Consider the following 19,038-nt stretch of genomic DNA (forward strand, 5'->3'; position numbering starts at 1 on the left):
TTTTTGCCCCCTCAAACGGCCTCAGTCAAGAGCCGTCACTTGTCCTTTTCTATTCTGGCCATTTGTCACTTAGTGCACCACATTTATATTGCAGAGTGTTTACCTTCCTTTTTTCTTGATTTGTGCACAATGCCATGTTTCCACAGATGCAAGTCTTTGGAGGAGCAGTTTCTTGCTGTCTGTTTGCAGCATGGCTGATTTTAATTAGGGGATATTTCAGGACGTCTCTTGATTCCTCTTGGTTTTATCGCTGTTAGACGAGAAAACCGATTATCTTCCCTACGATGGTTTCAAACGCTCGGGCAGGAACAGGGAATTACTGTGGGAATAAAAAGAAGTAATACGGCGTGCGGCTTGGGCAGCGAGGCATCTTTTACAGGGTTAAATAGGGCATGCGAGACAAGAATCCACATTTAGAGTTGGGCTTTGTGCTGCATGAGTGCAGGATCATTAGTCGGCAAACCAAGCAGCAAACAAAACCAAGCCTAGGAATGATTCACATGGATTTGAGGCAGAGATCCGAGCCATCGCCGTCTGCTGGATCTGGCCTTTTGGACACTTTAGGGTATTCCGGACCAACTCCTGTGTTGATGATCCCTGAGATTGGAGGAAACTAGCGATTCAGCTCACTGATGATGATGCTTAAGCGTTTGCTGCTCCCCCTGCATTCGCACAGGGTGTCAAATGGCTCTATCTGTTGGAGAACGATGGTGTTACAGGCACAAGATTGGGGTGGAGCACGTTCAACTGCAACGCATTTCTTTTCATTCTTGTTTTTCTATGGGTGGGGGAGATTCGACTGAAATATAGTGCAGAACATTTCAACCACTTTTCTTTGAGGATATTGTATTTACATCTGAACTGTTGATACAGTTGCACAGCACTTAAATCGCTATTGTCAGTATACAGTACAACATTGTCAGGATTTAGCAACAAGTGCTAATGCATTTGGTTTTAAACTGTTTCAAAAGCACGATGTGACAACGCATATGAAGCATTATGTTACATTTTGTTTCCCATGAATCTCTCTGGTGGTTTGGTCCTGTTTTCTTGAACCATCTTTTTGATAGACCAGTGGTTTGAACAACAAAGAATATTGATCAATGATTGCAATCATTTGTTCTTTGAACAAAATTAAATAAGTAGGCCTTAAACTTGACTTTCCAAGCTTACTTTGGGCTCATTTCACATTAGAAACTCAACTTAACATGTGACTTGTGGATTTTCTTTTTTTTCCTCAGTTCCTTGGTAACACGGAGGTGGAGGCCCCAAAAGGAACGGAGGTCGTCAAGGATGCCGTGAGAAAGCTCAAGGTAAAAGGTTGACTCCAGACTGTCGCCTGGAGGAGGGGGAAAAAAACCCTAGCTAAGATCAAGATTAAAAACTGGGAGCAGACGGTCGCTGTGATAAATATTTAGCCCGTCAGCCACTGGCAAGGTGCCTTTGCACTTTACCATCCAAGCATGGATGATATTTAGTGACTCGGTGCGCCGGCCGATAAAAGACATTATTTATCTACCGTAAAACTGTTTTCAAATTCTCAACTTGCGTCCCAGAGTGATTTTAAAAAAGTACAGTGTACATAGTGGAGCCAGTAAATCAAAAAGGTGCGCTTACTGAGCTGCATTATTGATGGGGAGGCATACTTTGGTGCTCAACTTACTGTTGAGCGTGGTTTTATCCAGACAACAGAGAAAAATACACCATAACATGGCCACACCTTGCTTTGGACTAAAAATGTTATCTTCTTTTCACTCTAGTCTGTGATCACACAAGAAGTCCCAGAATGCACTCAAACACAGCCTCGTTTCATTATTATCATTAGCGGATAATGAAAAGGCCTCCCGAAACAGCTGATGCCGGCGCCATGACAACAGCACAGCAGACTCGCTTATGCTCTCACATTGCTCCTCATTGTTTGTGAACTAACGCAGGTAATTCAACTCTTTCAAGTTTCACAGGCATATCAAGAAGTCCGAGGGACAGAAAACCCCAAAAGTCGAGCTGCAGATTTCCATTTACGGCGTAAAGATTCTAGATCCCAAGACAAAAGTAAGTGCTTCGACCTGGACTTGAGATTTCTTTTCCATTCCAAAATTACTTCCCATTTACTTTACTTTATGACCGGAAAATACAATTCTACAAACCTGTCTACAAATTATTATACATTACCGAAAATACAATTTTAATTGGGATAAATCTATAATCGAAGTTGAAACAAGTTTGACTATATATTGTACTGTACCAGTTTTTATTTTTCGTTTCATGAAGATTAATGCACCCTATATAACATGGTGATCATTGAGACTCCCACTAATAAACTGGTGTGCCTTATAGCCAGAAAAATGCAGTCATCAGTATGTACTGTGTTTTGACTAAAAGGGAAACATGATGCATACCGCGAAGCAAATTTTGCTCATTTTTTGTATGCGTATGCTGCTTCGGTAAGTTAATTCATGACATTTTGAATTTTGTTTTTTCAGGAAGTGCTGCACAACTGTCAGTTACACCGAATCTCCTTCTGTGCAGATGACAAAACCGACAAAAGGATATTCACGTTTATCTGCAAGGATTCCGAGTCCAACAAACACCTGTGCTACGTGTTTGACAGTGAAAAGTGTGTAAGTGCCAAAGTGGCCGTCTTGACTTTCAGCGGTGGCATTTGTTTGAGCGCCGCCGTGTGGCATTGCAGGCCGAAGAAATCACGCTAACCATCGGTCAGGCCTTTGACCTGGCCTACAAGAAGTTCCTGGAGTCAGGAGGAAAAGATGTGGAAACCAGAAAGCAGATTGGAAGTCTGCAGAAGAGAGTACGTCTTTCATCTCATTTAGCCTTATTAATAAGCCTAATTGACTTTGACACGCAACCATCACTAATTGCCCTTTAACGATGTGTCATGTGAGCAGGATGCATGTGAGTGAGCTCTTGAGGCAGATTATTTGGCAGCTCAACAATCATCTGTGGATAAATGATGAAAAAGTCAAGCTCATTAAACACCATTAGGGATGAACGGCACAATTCTACCATTTAAAGTGCTGAGGTTCAGCTTATTTTTGCATTGATTTTATGAGAGGGAAACTTTTTTTTTGTAGCAAATCTGAACATGTTTCCTATTCCAATGGTTTTTTTCAGATTTCCGAACAAATTTCTGAACAATTTGAAGGAAAAACGTTGGAAACGTCCGCGGCAATGCCAAGACAATTCGTGAATTGAAAGTAATTAGCCTGTCAAGCCACAGCAACTTTCTTGACATAAAGAAAACGGGGCTGGAATCATTAATTGCTCGACCGGTTTCAAAAGAACCATGCCATCACATTTACATCCATATCCTATCATGAATAGTGGAGTCCACATTTATTCATGTATTGACTTTCTTCCTTTTTCTTAATCAAGTCAGAAAATTTAGGGGGACAGTCTATTTGTCTAACTTCATTCATTATTTATGGCACAGACTCCCCCAAAATAGCAGTAAATTACTGTAGCATGTAGGGCGCTCACTTGCAGATTTTTAAAATAGTCTTTCGATTATTTCTTCAATTAATCGAATAAACTTTTTGAAACGGATTCAACTTCGGTCATCGACACGAAAGATAATCAGTCTGCTTTTCATGAAAGACTACAAAAATCAGAACAAATATCATTTTAAGTTATACAATGTCTAGATGATCACTCAATTACTATAATAGTTGTCAATTGATTGGGCAACCAATTACTTGTTGATGAATTTAATTAAGTTTGAGAGTTTTAAAAGCATGCACTGTATGTTTACGTATCTTGCGCTTCTCGTGCAGATTCAAGAACTGGAAACGGAAAACTGCGAGTTAAAGCAGCAGCTGCAAAATCTGGAACAACAGTTGCTGATTGCTCACGTGCCCCCAGTAAGTAGCGAGCAGTCATTTGCTTTGCTAGTGTGATTGGAGCCCAGATGCAAAATTCACAAGCTTTCTGCAGCACCCGACTAATAAAACCTGGCGACCGGCGTCTTTTCTTTTTTTTTTCTCAGCCGTTGTATCTAACTGGAGAAAACGAAGCGTACATGCTTCATCGGCCTTCTTCTCTCTTCTGGTGTCACGACCTCAACTCCTGTCTGGAGATTTCCTCTGTCACCCTCACACCTATGAGCTCACCAGAGTCCAACCTGTCGGCCGGCCTACTAACCCCCCCGCCTGCCAAAGCAACTTTCTTTCCTCCTAAAGCTCCCGAGGGATGCGGCGTCCCGCGACCTCGTGTAAAACCGCTTCTCTTGCTTTCGCCTCACTTTTTCACATCTTTTTCGCTTCACGTGTCTTACACGGCTCTTCGTTTCTTGATCAACTTTCCCCAGGCCGGGAGCGTCTCCATGCAAGCGCAGTCGACGGATATTTTTGACATGGTTCCCTTCTCCCCTGGGACCGTACTGGTGCCCACGCAAGCTAGCAACGGCTGCCCCGTACCGCCAAACATAGGTGCCCGCTCCCCTCCTGCTTGTTTTCAGCCTCAAGATGATGTTGTGATTGGATCTCATCTGCGAATCTTTGAAGGGAAGGACCTGTTTGGGGCAGAACCATTTGATCCCTTCACGTGTGGGTCGGCCGAATTCCCCCCGGATATTCAGTCCAAGTTGGATGAGATGCAGGTGAGCAAACATTCTGATGTTTTATTTTTTTTTTCCCCAGCTACTTTGCATAACCAGATTTTGAAAATGAAAAACCGGGGAACTACAAGTTGCAATCACATGTCAATATGGTGTGCATTTCTTATTTTAGCTAATGCTATCGGATGACAGGTCAATAGCGCAGAACAAGTCAATACAATCAGCATGAGCATTTCTAGGAAGAGGTGAGATGTGATTGGAAAAATCGGCCTTCTGATGAAAAAAAAAGAAAAAGCGACGTTGTGTTACACCCTACGTCAAAATGGTACAAAACAACGGAGCTGATGAAATCCATCATAACTCGGGCTGAAAACTGCGACTGTACCAGTTAAACTGAAACCTTAGCTCATCCTAATCAAGGTTACAAGAGAGATGCATGTATACGCTGCATTTTTTTTCTTAAACAAATAATACATAAATATTTTGAGTTATTAATATTCAGACTAAATTTGAAAAGTCATATTTTAAGGTGTATTTAACATTTAAACTATTCATATAGACTTCAGTCATAGTTGTTGCTAATTTGGTGAAACAAGCTAACATTACAATCTAAATGTGTGATAAAGATTAGAAGTCAAAAATACAAGAAGAAAAATGTTCGTTTCAGAATATCAACAGGCTGGAAATAAGATAGCAAGTGAAGCAGAAACCTTGAACTGTTCCTCTAAGGTTGACAGCATAATCCAGCCGTATGAAAGGGCTGCAAGATAATAAGCTTAGCAATTTAAGGCCGTCCATCTGTCAAGGTTTTTGCCTACGGATGTGGGCTCATTTAGGCAAATCCCCTTGCAAAAAGTTTGTCAAATATGGAGCCAGCGTCTTCCCCCAAATGACTGTCAACTTCTTCTTCAATATTGGACTTGAGTACTTGAGAATTTTTTTCTTCTTGCTTTTACAATAGAATCTCTATGCATTCTAAAATGGTATCGATGCGTTACAAAACAAATGAACAGAGAAATCCACATTCAACCAGCATCAATGTGTCTTCAGTCAAGAAAATGAGCAAACATTTACAAGGCAGCTGGAAGCAATGGGGACATTTTAACGCCCACTTTTGGCAATTCACTGACCGACCTATCATTTCTTGGCATCTCGCTACTGATAGGCCAGCACTCTTGTCCAATCCCAGCAGCAGACACTCCTCCCAAACTGAATGTTGCGCTTATACTGATCCTCTCCACCAGGTGGCCATGTTTTTTTTTATTTTTATTTTTTAAGCCAGACTAACTTGACGACTTTTCAACCTTTGTCTCTGCCCACTTGGCTTGCAGTGTCAAAGATGGTGTGTACTTTTCTCTCTCTGCATTCATGCCATGTGTTGCACCTTTGTTTTGTCTCCGTGATGCATGACAGTTGGACAATGTGACTGTTACATTTTCAAAATTTGGGCTCAGGGATACCTGCCATTGGATGATTTAATTTCATCATGTTAAATGAGTACCATGCCATAGGTATTCAAAAGTGTTCTATTTTTATTTTCAAAGATGAAAATGTATTTAATAACTTGACCTATCCCAGAGTCCTGCAGTGACTTGCTTGGTCAAAAGGGGGCAGTAATATCCTTTTATTTTTTTTATATAGGTTTAATCCTTATGGCATTATGTTACAAACTATTGAAATTCCTTTGAGTTTCTTATGATATCATAAAAGAATCAATGGTAAAAATTTTTTTTAAAAAAAACAACAACACAAGGGAGCTGATGTTTCCAGCAAATTATTAAAACATGTTTACAAAATTAGGGAAAACAATGCAATGTGTATATTTTGGAGTGACTGCACAAGGGTTATGCCCAAACTCGATCCCCAGGGCTGCCTATCCTGAATGTTTTTGAGGTTTCAGTTTTTCCAACACACCTCATCACGAGCCTGATCATTTGAATCAGACGGAAACATCAAAAACATGGCGGATACAGTAGGTGGCCCTTGAAGCCTGGGTTTGGACATGCTTGGTTTTAATTTTTTTTATTCATTTTTTTCAGCCATGTTTAGCACTAAAAGCTAATTACTGTATTTTGTTTGTAGTTAATTTCATAACAAAAGTATTTTTCATTTTCAATTAAAACTTTTAAAAACAAATGTTTCCACTTGCTGTAGACAATAAATAGCATCACATGCTCAAGTCTGAGATAACGACCAATCACGACTCTGCTTGTGAATGTCACAAGAACAAAGCCATGAAACTGGTTAACTTTTTTACTGCTGAAATTGGCTGAATAAGTTCAATGTCCCTTTAGTGCAGTGACTCAAATTGAGCCATGTGCATTATTGTTATTTCTGAGGAACCAACAAGGAGCTTGATTGTTGCTCTGAAAACAGAATTTCTCTGTACAGCATATTTCATTTCACTGCATGATGACTTTTTGTTTCGTCATTCTATGTTGTTTCAATTCCATTTGCATGAATGCAAATATTGAAATCCACTGACGCACACGTGCATTTGCAGGAGGGGTTCAAAATGGGACTAACCCTAGAGGGCGCCGTCTTCTCTCTGGACCCGCTAGATGGCCGCTGCTGATTGCCGCATACAGATGTTTCTCTCTCTTTCTTTCTTTCTCTCTTCTCTCTCTCTCTCTCTCTCTCTCTCTCTCTCTCTCTCTCCCTCTCTCTCTCCCTCTCTCTTCTTTGAAATCGTTTGTACGATTGTACAAGTGCCAAAATCCGCTCCTGGGTCGAGTTGGGATGTCACCGTTTTTTTTTTTTGTTTTTTTTTTCTAAATTCTTTCATGGTTTCTACATGAATTTGCATTTAGATTTTTTCTTGTGTTCAATATTTGCAAATCAGACGCATTATAGAGAGATATTTTTGTAAAAACTGGAAGGCATAGTTTGACTACAATTGCTTGCACAGTGTGAGAGCGTTGTATATATACATTAGGTCCTAATGCCCAATGCTACACTCACTTTGTACGTATGTGTTGTTTGCAAAATGCAAGCTGGCTATGACATACATGGAATGTCTATCATTAACTTTGTTGTAACCCGACATATTTTACTTATCATTAACACATATTGTGAAAATGTAGTATAATGTTTTTTTGTTTTGTTTTTGTTTTTTCAACTAGTTCAAATGAATTTGCTCTTTAGGTTCTTACTGTCTAACCTTGTCTTTCTTGCACCAAAAGGCACTTTTTGGACAGGGAGGGAATGACTCTATGAAATGTCAGAAAAACAGTATAATGTCCATTATTTTGTTTAATACACTCACACTTATACTGTAAAAACAAACAAACAAAAAACAATCCACACTTAAATAAATTGTACAACCTTTCTATTAAATTTATGCTTGTTTATTTTTAATCTTTGGATGAATGCTGCAAACATCCTGTTATGATGTCGGTCAATTGACCTGTTTGGAAATCTTTGCCTTTAAAAATGTTTTCTTAATAACATAGAATTTGTTTTACTTTTTCTTATTTCTTATGAATGTCAGTTCCCTCGAGTGGTACTGAAAAAATTCTATTGAACCTAAATAATCGGTGCACGATGGTGAAGTGGCTTCATCAGTTTGTCTTGCTTTCATCAATATGCATATGTTGCACTGGATAGTGAAACATCATAATATCCTCCTAAGAGCCAACCTTTTCATTTGTGTCCAGTGTATTATCTCTTGTGCATTTTGTCTCATGAAATTGAATGGCATCTCACCCAAGCACGAGACATCAGAAAGCCCAGGATGTCCCGTACTGAGGACAGTAGGATTTAAGTAGGCTAGCTCCATGAGATCAAAAATATAGGCCAAAAACAAAATGTCCACAAATCAAAAGGCTATTTCTCAGGAAATATGTATCACATTGAAATATCGTTCGGTCATCTGAAACAACAAGAGGCAGAGAGAATGAGTTGCAATGTTTATTTCAAAGGATGAAACGCAAATGCATCCAGTGTGGGGGGGGAAATGGTACGGTCCTCCTTTCTCCTTCTCTGCCTCCGGGACTTATCAGGCAGTCAAACCTCAGAAACGTTTAAAAACAAACAAACAAAAAAAAACTGCTATAATAAATATACTCGGAATGAGCACCAGATGATCACAATAGAATGACTTTTCGGCACAGTCAACAAATCAAGTTACAAAGAAGTCATACTATTGTAAGAAATACAGATCCTATCAATTTGTGTGCAAAAGACATCAATTAACATTTAAACAACAAACTTGCTATTCCTAAATTAACATGACAAGAGTTTGGGGGATTAACAAGCTTTTTGTTTAATTTGTTGCATAGCATGAGATACAAAGCAAATAGGCACCTCTGTCTATTAAAAAAAGTTAAATGTTTTCAAGATAAGATATTAACCCAGGATACTGAAAAGGGAGAACTGACATGCATAAAAAACAAAATAACCTGTGCTACCTTTTACTGTTCAATATTGCAAAAATTAGGAGTAAAAAAAAGAGCACCACTCATGACACACATTGACATCATATTCATGGTCTCTCCGTAGCGAGACAGAAAGATCTTTATTGGCATCCCCAAACCCTGCCCTGCCTGCACCCCATTAGCTTGGAGTAGTTAGCATCATGCTACTTTACAAAACAGCACCTACATGTGAGAGAACATGTTACACGTTGCGTCATATATTTACGGGTGGATGTCAGTCTCGGTGACGAGGTAGCTAACAAAGAAAACGGCAATCGGGATGTTTTGGGGAGCACGGAGGAATTTAATCGGTGGCGCTTTTGCTTGTCTAGGATGTCAAAGCCGGTCGCCACGCTCACACCCCTAGCTCCGCCCCAGATAACCAAAGCTTTACTCCACTTGGCTTCGGCACGATGTCATGACACAGAGCCGCCCCCTCAAAACAGGCTAAGTTCCAGGATGCTTGTAGGCTTGTATGTCTTGATCCTTGCAGTATTTTGATGGAAGCAAATGATCTCCACTGCTTATAAAACCTACGCTGAGATAAATAAGGTAAACAGTTCTAATTTATAAATCTTTATTTGGACATTTACGCTTTAGTGGGTGAGAGGGAATTTGGGAACTTTAGACCTCAGAGAGGCAGAAATTCAAGACATACATGGTAGGGAATGATTTGTCTGTTACCAAATCTTAAGTAAAATTCCAAACATTCGATTTATAACTTTGTAACATTTTTGATGTGTTCTGAGTTGAAAGGCACAATAAATATCTGGCCACAGGGCCAGAAAAGTCCTCAGTACTCGTATGTACAATGGGGCTGATCAGGGTCAGCTGTCAGTTCAATAGTCTCAGGATGTGCATATACCTGCTGACCGTTTGCTTTTTTCTTTGTATTTTTTTTTTTTTACAAGAAACACACTGGCCCGATATCAACACCAAACTCTTGATTAGGGCCGCCAATGTCCACAGGGGCGATATCCACAATGGGAAGTCTGGCAGTTTTCTGTGTCCTGTACTCAAACACCGTCTTGCCCCAGTTGCCATTTGCTTGCTGTAAAAAGAAAGACAAGCATGTCAGTCGCGGGAATTCGGGGGATTGGACATGGTGGTTGGAAGAGAAAACCTACAGTGCAGGAGTCTTCCACCACGGTGTATCTGAAGCGGTTGTTTCCCTCGGCTTTGAGCTCCAGGTCGTTGGAGGCTTTTAGGAGCACGGCCTTCTTCAGGCTGCCCGTCTTCTGGTCCTTGTAGCCCACGGAGTTCTTGCAGTGGTAGGTGATGGACTGAGACGCTTCTTTGGATAGCAGGCGAATGAAGGTCATCTGTACTCTCAGGGCATTTACCGACTGGTCTTTGTTTCCATAAGTGAACTGCAAACATACGCCGAATCAATGCAGGCCTACAGGTTTACATTTTGATTGAAGGGTACATATACCGGGATATGGACATTTTAATTGCTCATGCACAGTAACCAAATTCCTGCATGCATCATAAAACAAGCAGTTTCTGTATCTGCAATCAACAGATCAACAGTGAGCAACATATCTCTCTCTTGATGTCCAAGGACTCACCTGAGTCCCTCTATTGATATCAGCTCCAAACCACACCGGTTTGTTTTTGGAAGAGCTCCACCAATTTTTACGAGGTAGGCTGGCCGGGTTGGCGGAGATGCATGTCTCCCCGGTATCCAAGTTGCAGTACACTTGAATGGCATCCTCTGCACTGCCCTGGTTGGGGTCCACCCAGTACTCCCCTACATTGCCAAGTCAAATGAATAACATAAGGTGAACATTTCATAAGACTATGAGTTCAGTCTCTAATACTATTAGTACAATTTTTGGTCATTTACCGCTCTTTTTGGAGGGGTAGCATCTCTTGAGGTCATCGCAAGTTCTGGCAGGGTGCTTTCGGCTGCCGTCTGGGCTCTTCATGCTGTCAAGCTGGCTGCTGAGTGCCTTCAGTGTTGCTTGCACGCCAGGGTCCACCGGTAAGAGTGTGGTGGAGTTGCTGTTGGGTAAAGCCTCATCCTCACTGAACTCTGGCGGAGGAGGTGGCGCATCTTCGTAATCGTGAGGGCCTCCAAAAAGATCATCCATAGCTGCCACGGGAGGTCCCGGTGGGCCAGGAAGGCCTGGGGGGCCAGGTTCTCCCGGAGGGCCCTGTTTATCAAGAAAAAATGATCTTATTTCAACTTTATTTTCTTTGTTTTATAGAATAAATACAAGATGCACAAAAAACAAACCGCCAAACATCTGTTGAAAACATGTCTGGTTGTTAAATGTGTCTGAGGTTTTATTTTTATTAGTTCCACCTCCCAAGTCACATTTCTTGATTGTCTCATGAAAAAATACCTCTGGTCCAGCTTCTCCTGAGACTCCACGTGATCCGGGAGGTCCCATGGGCCCAGGCTCTCCAATGTATCCTTCTTTTCCAGGTGGGCCAATAGGACCAGGAGGTCCCTGAAATTTTATACATTTTTTTAGCACTAAAAACAGTGTGCAAACTATACCACAATATTTCATATTAGGCAATAACAAAAGCTATGCGAAGAAGGGCTGTATTTACCCGTGGCCCATTTGGTCCAATGATTCCAGAAGCTCCCTGTTCGCCTGTTGTACCCTAAAAGGATAAAATATTAAGAACTCTTAAAAGGAATGATACTTCTTGTGGTAGTCTTAAAAGAAGTATAACTATAGATTTGAGTCTAGACTGAATGTGATTGTTGTGATGGGAACTGACTTACAGGAGGTCCAGGAAGACCCTGTAAACCAGTAAATCCACGATGACCCTTCTGCCCTCTCTCTCCATGGTCACCCAAATCACCCTTATCTCCTCGTGGTCCTTGAGGTCCCTGTGATGCAATTGGATATCACTACATGCCTAACTGAAGACTGCAAAGATATTGAGCCTAAAGGGTCCTTTCCAGGTCAGGTAAGAACTCACCACTAGTCCTCTCTTTCCAGCTGCTCCGGGAGGGCCAACGGGTCCTCTGGATCCCTGCCAAAACAAAAAAGGCCTCAGGGACAACTGGGTTTGCCCCACCTTGACTCCTAACATTTTAATACCCAAGCACTTCCAGCATGTAGCGTTCAGTTAATTCGAGCTCCAACATGTCCACAGAATGTCATTATCTCATCACTGTAAATGTGATAGGCTTGAAATACATTACACACTTCTAACATGCTGGAATCAATGAGAAAAAGACACATTGATACACACATAATACAACATCTGGGCAAAAAAAGAGGCATGGCGTATGAGTAAGGCAATCTTACGGCATGTCCTCTTTTTCCAGCTTCCCCAGCTACACCAACAGGACCTGGGGGACCAGGAAGTCCCTGAGGACCGGCCAACCCCTCTGGACCAGGATCACCTCTGTCTCCCTGTAAAAGTAGCCACAAATGTTTTCTTGCAACTTCTAAAACCATTTATACTCTTGTCTGTTGCTCTTACCCGTTGACCAAGAACACCTTCTTTCCCTGGTGGACCATCAGAGCCAGCAGGGCCCTGGGGAACAAAGACAAGCATTAAGACACAATCTTGGAGTTAAGTCAAAAGGCAACCAGAGACACAGAATTCAAAACCACTAACATCAGGACCAGGATCACCACGTGGTCCATTGGCACCTGGAACGCCAACTGGTCCAGGAGGGCCTTTGTCTCCAGTTGCCCCAGGGGAACCCTGTTTTCCTGGCGGACCCTAAAATTAGAAGGAAAGTATTGAATGCATCGGCCAAATCTAGCTTTCTAAGGTCACTGTATGGAAGAGTTAGAACGAAGAGAATACTGACTGCTGGCCCTGGGAGACCTGGCATTCCCCGCTCTCCTCGCCCACCTGGAAGACCCACAATGCCTCTCTGGCCTGTCGTTCCCGCTGGACCCGGAGGACCATCGGGGCCCTGAAAGAAAAGTTGACAAAACCAATATTTAATATAGAGAATCTCCAGTGCTCATTGAGTCTCTAAATATTGATTGTACCTAAACCTCTGAAGAATTTCAAAGCAGTCATATTTCAAATTTGAACCCCAAAAATCCTTGGTGGCATATACTGTTATGCTTTATAGAGAACATGTTCAGCTAAGTTATTCATCTTGGTGTAATATAATCAAGAATATTTTCTCATCAAAGGAGTCAATACAACCGTTGGGCCGTCTTCTCCAGAGTCTCCTTTGTCTCCTGGGCTTCCTGGAGGTCCTGGTGGTCCACGCTCTCCTTGTCTTCCATTTGCTCCATGGTCACCACGAAGACCGCGAGGACCCTCCTTTCCAGGTAATCCCAGTGGTCCAGGTTCTCCAATTGGACCCTGAAGGGATCATGTGTGGTCAATAAGGGGAACATTTTCAAGTTTACTTTGTGGGATTGTCTCCATATTGTATGTATGTTATTGCACTGTACTTGAGACAAAATTTAAGTCGTTGTCCACAACTTAAAAAGAGAAATCACATGAGCTATAATGCCTCCACTTCCGCAGATACTATCTGAGATGTATTTGTTGAACTAGATTTATCTGTGGTGTATGAAATATGTTCCACTATGACATAACTTACAGTTGGACCTGGTGGGCCAACTCTTCCTGCAGATCCAGGGAAACCAGTGGGTCCCTGGGGAAAAATACATAACATGAAATCATATTTTGAATGGGTAAATGTTACTATTAAATTTGGCTTTGTGGTCTCTCCACAGTCACATGATGAAAAACATTTCTGCGATTATGTAATTCCCATACCGGTGCACCCTGTGTTCCTCTTCCGCCTTTTAGTCCAGCAACACCAATTGGCCCCTATAAAGAGAAAGAAAATTACTTCCCCAATATGCATAAAATCTTTATGTAATATTTACAAGTGATGAAACAGCACATTTTTCACACAACATATTCATAATCACAACGTACAGGAGGACCATGAGCTCCAGCTAAGCCTTGAGGTCCAGGAGATCCAGCATCTCCTTTTTGCCCAGGTTCACCTGTCTCTCCTTTTACTCCAGGTTGGCCATCAGGACCCTGGGATAGGATAGCAGAAGATGCACCAAAACCAGATTTAATCACTGCAGATCATTGGTGTATTTATCATAGGAATATGTTCCTGTGTTATAGATGCAACAAAAAAGGACTTACAGGTGGTCCAGCAAAACCAACAGCACCTATTGGGCCAGGGTCACCTCTTGCTCCCTGCAGTTGTTGATCAAAAGTTAGTCAGTCACCATCACTAACTAAGACTAGACAGTAAAATGGAAAAATATACTCACAGGCACCCCTCTAGACCCTGGAGGTCCAGCAGGTCCTTTAGGTCCAGGTTCTCCCTGAAACATGTAATATCCTTAGTTGAATAGATTTTGATACATTGTGTGAATAGCAATCTAAGGTTCTAAAACACAATACCTTTTCACCACTGGGCCCTGCAGGGCCTAACGGGCCGACTGGTCCAGGTGCACCCTGGAAACAGACATTTAATATTTACCATTGTCAGTGTAGCAGTGAAACAGTGGAGATGATATCATGGCTTGGGTTTGCATGGTTCTTTGGGCGTGGCCTTGCAGTCGGTACATTTATGGAAGAAGCTAAATGAACGCTGAAGTCTGCAGAAAAATCCTGTCAGCCGTTTTACAGTAAGATATGGAAACACTCAGAGGATTTGCATGGGGCAAGTCGATATCCAGACTTAAACCCGGTAGAGCACATTTTTTACATGCTAAGGAGGATATTTAATAAGATGGAAACCAATGCACACTGTCTTGTGGAAATAAATGCTGAACATGTGATCTTGTCTCATATTCAACTTTTGATCTAAAACCCAAAATATTCTCTCAGTATATCAAAACGAATAAGACTAATTTTTCCAATTTTTCTGAGGCGAATAATGTTTTGCTGTTTACCAACTACTGTATTCTTGTTTGTGCAGAACTGAATTAGCGCTAGGTAAATTCATGATGGCTCACCCTTGCTCCGTCATTTCCAGGAGTACCTTCTGATCCTTTCTCGCCAATGGCTCCCTGTACAAAAGACACAGAAAAATTGAGATTGTCCATGTTGTGTCAATATACAATATGAATTACTTATCCCAATTTGAAGCTTCAACACAGATCAAGAAATAGGAACAGACTAAAAGAAAAATACAACTTACTCTGTCACCTTTCGGCCCAGATGGTCCAGAGATACCCCTTTCTCCTGGCATCCCCTGAAGACCTGGAGGACCCACATCACCGAGGGTACCAGGAGGACCAGGACTACCCTTCAGGGGCAAGCACAAATTGTCACTTATTGTATTTGTGGATTTTCGCTCATGGATGCTTCTTTCATGTATCTACTCTGCTATACTGAGTCATACCTATCAACGAAACTGCTAACTAAACCGACAATGTTTTTTGGTTAAAGTCATCCTTAAACATCATTCAAGCAGACATAGAGTTAGAGTTGCAGTGTTTTAAACTTGACTGTTCATACAATTTTGCTACTTTACTAAAATTTGGCTGGAAATCCATCCAATGGTAACTGAAGACAGTCTATTAAGACAAAATGTGCTTTTAATTTAGTGGCTTTGCTTGCATGTCAAGAAAACAATAATTTTATCACTCCTAAAACTATTTACGAATCTTTATCCATTTTGCTTCGCATTTTAATTACTTTAGGGAGTTACCTTTGGCCCATCAGGACCGGGAGCTCCAGGAATTCCTTTGGGTCCCTGCAGACCAACTGGACCCAGCTCGCCTCTCTCCCCTGGAATTCCACGCTCACCCTACAGAAGAAAGCATAGTTAGTCTTATAGTCTAATGCAGATAAGTGTACGCCGTCCAAAAAGAAGTGCGGTCCACCTACCCTGGGTCCAATTTGGCCAATGGCACCAAGCTCTCCAGGAATGCCCTGAAAGAAAAAAAATCATATGATTGCTTAACAAACCTGTTCTTCACACAAACAAAAGAAATATGTTTGCATGAATTTTGTATGTTAATTATACTCACCAGGTCACCTGGTTTCCCGGATTCTCCAGGAGGACCTTGATTACCTGGCAAACCCTGATCAAACATGACCCATCAATACCTTCTTAATAGTGTCATATCTTCTTGAAAAAAATAAACAAATAGCACACCTGGAATCCATTTACACCTGGAGGCCCCTGCTCTCCTCTGTCACCTGCAACACCCTGTTGATTGAGGTCATCTTTTAATTATAATAATGTTGGAGAGAAATCGTTTGTTACAAAAGGTGATTGTTCTTACAGGAGGGCCAGGTGGGCCAGCAGGCCCAACTTCTCCATCTTTTCCAGGAGGACCCTAAAGGACAAAAAGACAATATCGGTCTTGCACGCCTAATCACAATGTTATCAATGTCCTGATCTAATCTTTAGTTTCAATCATTCTGGGTTACTCACCCTTTGACCAGCAACTCCTGCAGATCCTTGTTCACCCGTCTTTCCTGGATCACCCTTTTGAAGGGCAAAACACGTTTTGAATTCATAACCAACATGCAGGTGAGAAAGATAGTTGCAAAGTTGGACTTACATTAAATCCTTTGGGGCCTGGTACTCCCATGGTCCCTGCAGGCCCTCTGTTGCCAATGGAACCTGCCGGGCCTGGGCGACCATCTTCACCGGGTGCACCCTAAACGACAAGCAAAGCCATACCTGTGAGGTAATCCAATTTGTGTACTTGATGTCACAATGTATAAAGGACATTGGTATTACCAGTGGCCCTGGCTTTCCCTCTGCCCCTTGGACTCCAGGAGTACCAGTAAGACCCTTAGGAGAGTGCATTGAAAGGTTAGTGATAGAAACATTTGAGACACAATTGCAACAACTAATTAAGACTGTCGCAAAAAAACTAAAATGTCAAACTTGTCAGTGTTACCCTTGCACCTGGTAGACCAGGTTCTCCTGTACGGCCTGGGTCTCCTAAGGAACCTTTTGGTCCCGATGGGCCTGATATTCCACGATCCCCTTGAGAACCCTTCAAAGAAAAACAAAGATGGCATTTTATTCCAGGCAAATGCAAAACATAGATTCTATCCAAATGTCCAAAGTGATGACAGTTTACTGCATCGATGTCATTATATAAAAAGAGCTAACCCTACCTTGGGTCCAGGCAGACCATCAGCTCCGGGGAATCCTCGATTACCTGGGGAACCCTGTGCACAGAACCAATTATTTTGTTTTATTTTTTGCTGATCAAGCAGTTTCCAGTCATGTCAGAAACAAACACAAGAAACAAGAATAGCTTTGATAATGGTCACAATTTGGTGACATTTTAGTTGGACATTTAGTTGAAAATTTGTCCAGAGCTCACCATTTGAGAATTTAAGTGCTATGTAGTTTTTCCTGGGGTGATGGTAAGGCAAACACTCTATTAACTCAGTGACAAAGTAGTCATATATTCCCTTATGAGTAACAATAATATAAAAGACTTGTAAATGTGGAAAGTTGGAGCTTGGGAAAGAATGATGACTCACCCTCTCACCAACAGCACCAGGGGGACCAACAGTTCCGGGGTCTCCCCGAGGTCCTCGCTTCCCTTCCTCACCCTGAGGTCCAATCACACCCTGGGATCCTGGGGGACCCTACAAATGTGACACATGATGGAAAATTGACAACAGACTCTGAGGATATGATGTGTTCTTACTTCTGAGAGATTGTACATGTGTAAGCAATCTATTATGATCTTACAACTTCTCCTTTGGGTCCAGCCTCTCCCTTAAATCCTGGTACACCAACTTCTCCCTTTGACAAAAAATGAAAATGTATCAGAAGTTGTCACAGGCAACAACTCCTAAAAGGCAAAATCCAAATAGTAGGTGCCAACTTACCAGTTGTCCTTTGATGCCGGGCTGACCGGTGCTTCCCTGAGGTCCTGGAGGGCCCGGGGGTCCAAGGTGCCCACCTTGGCCTTGTGGACCAAGATTTCCCTGTTGAAATTCAGCCTTGTAATCCAAGTGTATTCAAATTTTGAATGTCATTTGCATAGTTTACATACCACAGGCCCTTTGGCTCCTGGCCCACCATCTGTACCCGTGGGTCCCTTTGGATTCAGAATACAACCATTAGGGTACCATGTCATGGAAGAATTTCATATGTTATATGTGTCTTAACAAATGATTAAAAATATAAAGATTTTTGCAAAGGCATCTTTCTGGTGTGAATTGGGTGTGTGACATAAGGAACACATTACCCTTAGCCCAACTGGTCCAGGTCTCCCTAGATGACCGGTCTCTCCTCTTTGCCCCTGAGGACCCTCTGGGCCCCGAACCCCTGTGGGGCCAGGTTGTCCCTATGAAACACAAGCACATATGAAGTACGATGAAAATAACAATTGTTATTTTTTCTTCTTCTTAAAGCAAGCGATTGGGAGGACACTTTGACTATACTTGCCTTCATGCCTGGAGTTCCCGGATAACCAGGAGGCCCACTGAGACCTAGGGGTCCCTAGAAACCAACAATCACAAAAGATGTTAGGATTTACATCCCCTTATATGAGATCTTTAGGGTACTGTGATCAATCTAATAAAAAAAAATCCCACTATTGAAACGTATTTTTATCAACATCCTTAATATATTATACATTTTTAGCCTTAGGAGGTTGTAATTTTAAATGGGTTAAAAAATCTTACACAAAAAAACTTACGATTGGACCTGGTTTTCCAACGTTACCAGAAACCCCACGTTTACCCTAAGAGAAAAAAAAAAAAAAACAAGAAAAACTTGTTGAATCATACAATTGTTATACTCAGTAGGCCTTTTGGGCCTGGAGTTAGAATAGAAGTAAAATTTTCCCCCAGGAATGATTTGTTGCATACCGCTGTACCACCAGGTCCAGGGCGGCCCCTTTCCCCAGGCATCCCAGCAGGGCCCTGTAAACATAAAACTTGATTGATTGGGTAACCGGTCCTTTAAATAGAAGCCGTGATTTTGAGAACACTTTTAATGATGACAACTTGAACGGTCCTGCTGCAATTGATCGATTCTAACACAAGAACACAACCATCTGGATGTATGAGAATATTTACAGGCAAGGTACTTTGCTATCAAAGGCATAAATTCAGGACTATACTGCTGGATCCCGTAATATC

At 41.7% G+C, this 19,038-nt stretch overlaps 2 protein-coding genes across 8 annotated transcripts in view; one reads left to right on the forward strand and one right to left on the reverse strand.

Annotated features, from left to right (window-relative positions):
• gulp1a (GULP PTB domain containing engulfment adaptor 1a) overlaps nucleotides 1-7,909 on the forward strand; it is a 33,910-nt gene extending 26,001 nt beyond the window's left edge. For 3 of the 7 annotated variants that reach the window (XM_088414164.1, XM_088414165.1, XM_088414163.1), the window contains 8 exons: nucleotides 1,242-1,313; nucleotides 1,954-2,052; nucleotides 2,484-2,621; nucleotides 2,693-2,809; nucleotides 3,792-3,878; nucleotides 4,004-4,228; nucleotides 4,325-4,615; nucleotides 7,077-7,909. In XM_088414164.1, the coding sequence (XP_088270290.1) occupies nucleotides 1,242-1,313; nucleotides 1,954-2,052; nucleotides 2,484-2,621; nucleotides 2,693-2,809; nucleotides 3,792-3,878; nucleotides 4,004-4,228; nucleotides 4,325-4,615; nucleotides 7,077-7,148 (1,101 nt within the window). In that variant the 3' untranslated portion in view covers nucleotides 7,149-7,909. Of the gene's footprint in view, nucleotides 1-1,241; nucleotides 1,314-1,953; nucleotides 2,053-2,483; nucleotides 2,622-2,692; nucleotides 2,810-3,791; nucleotides 3,879-4,003; nucleotides 4,229-4,324; nucleotides 4,616-5,904; nucleotides 5,916-7,076 lie in introns of all 7 variants that reach the window. The other 4 variants (XM_088414167.1, XM_088414166.1, XM_088414169.1 and 1 more) reach the window with 4 other exon arrangements.
• Nucleotides 7,910-8,467: 558 nt separating this feature from the next.
• Nucleotides 8,468-19,038, reverse strand: part of col5a2a (collagen, type V, alpha 2a) — a 29,971-nt gene continuing 19,400 nt past the window's right edge. The window contains exons 16-54 of the mRNA XM_088415361.1: nucleotides 18,766-18,819; nucleotides 18,594-18,638; nucleotides 18,341-18,394; nucleotides 18,141-18,239; nucleotides 17,946-17,990; nucleotides 17,779-17,877; nucleotides 17,639-17,692; nucleotides 17,425-17,532; nucleotides 17,050-17,103; nucleotides 16,827-16,925; nucleotides 16,664-16,717; nucleotides 16,482-16,580; nucleotides 16,352-16,405; nucleotides 16,200-16,253; nucleotides 16,070-16,123; nucleotides 15,942-15,995; nucleotides 15,799-15,843; nucleotides 15,620-15,718; nucleotides 15,107-15,214; nucleotides 14,922-14,975; nucleotides 14,365-14,418; nucleotides 14,232-14,285; nucleotides 14,101-14,154; nucleotides 13,879-13,986; nucleotides 13,714-13,767; nucleotides 13,535-13,588; nucleotides 13,129-13,290; nucleotides 12,779-12,886; nucleotides 12,580-12,687; nucleotides 12,442-12,495; nucleotides 12,264-12,371; nucleotides 11,932-11,985; nucleotides 11,732-11,839; nucleotides 11,554-11,607; nucleotides 11,340-11,447; nucleotides 10,838-11,147; nucleotides 10,560-10,741; nucleotides 10,116-10,358; nucleotides 8,468-10,039 (exon numbers count right to left, since the gene is read on the reverse strand). Of these exons, the coding sequence (XP_088271487.1) occupies nucleotides 9,893-10,039; nucleotides 10,116-10,358; nucleotides 10,560-10,741; nucleotides 10,838-11,147; nucleotides 11,340-11,447; nucleotides 11,554-11,607; nucleotides 11,732-11,839; nucleotides 11,932-11,985; nucleotides 12,264-12,371; nucleotides 12,442-12,495; nucleotides 12,580-12,687; nucleotides 12,779-12,886; nucleotides 13,129-13,290; nucleotides 13,535-13,588; nucleotides 13,714-13,767; nucleotides 13,879-13,986; nucleotides 14,101-14,154; nucleotides 14,232-14,285; nucleotides 14,365-14,418; nucleotides 14,922-14,975; nucleotides 15,107-15,214; nucleotides 15,620-15,718; nucleotides 15,799-15,843; nucleotides 15,942-15,995; nucleotides 16,070-16,123; nucleotides 16,200-16,253; nucleotides 16,352-16,405; nucleotides 16,482-16,580; nucleotides 16,664-16,717; nucleotides 16,827-16,925; nucleotides 17,050-17,103; nucleotides 17,425-17,532; nucleotides 17,639-17,692; nucleotides 17,779-17,877; nucleotides 17,946-17,990; nucleotides 18,141-18,239; nucleotides 18,341-18,394; nucleotides 18,594-18,638; nucleotides 18,766-18,819 (3,510 nt within the window). The 3' untranslated portion in view covers nucleotides 8,468-9,892. The remainder of the gene's footprint in view (nucleotides 10,040-10,115; nucleotides 10,359-10,559; nucleotides 10,742-10,837; nucleotides 11,148-11,339; nucleotides 11,448-11,553; nucleotides 11,608-11,731; nucleotides 11,840-11,931; nucleotides 11,986-12,263; nucleotides 12,372-12,441; nucleotides 12,496-12,579; nucleotides 12,688-12,778; nucleotides 12,887-13,128; nucleotides 13,291-13,534; nucleotides 13,589-13,713; nucleotides 13,768-13,878; nucleotides 13,987-14,100; nucleotides 14,155-14,231; nucleotides 14,286-14,364; nucleotides 14,419-14,921; nucleotides 14,976-15,106; nucleotides 15,215-15,619; nucleotides 15,719-15,798; nucleotides 15,844-15,941; nucleotides 15,996-16,069; nucleotides 16,124-16,199; nucleotides 16,254-16,351; nucleotides 16,406-16,481; nucleotides 16,581-16,663; nucleotides 16,718-16,826; nucleotides 16,926-17,049; nucleotides 17,104-17,424; nucleotides 17,533-17,638; nucleotides 17,693-17,778; nucleotides 17,878-17,945; nucleotides 17,991-18,140; nucleotides 18,240-18,340; nucleotides 18,395-18,593; nucleotides 18,639-18,765; nucleotides 18,820-19,038) is intronic.

Source organism: Hippichthys cyanospilos, chromosome 5, assembly GCF_059441005.1.
Source record: "Hippichthys cyanospilos isolate Australia breed blue-spotted pipefish chromosome 5, RoL_Hcya_1.0, whole genome shotgun sequence".
NCBI lineage: Eukaryota > Metazoa > Chordata > Actinopteri > Syngnathiformes > Syngnathidae > Hippichthys > Hippichthys cyanospilos.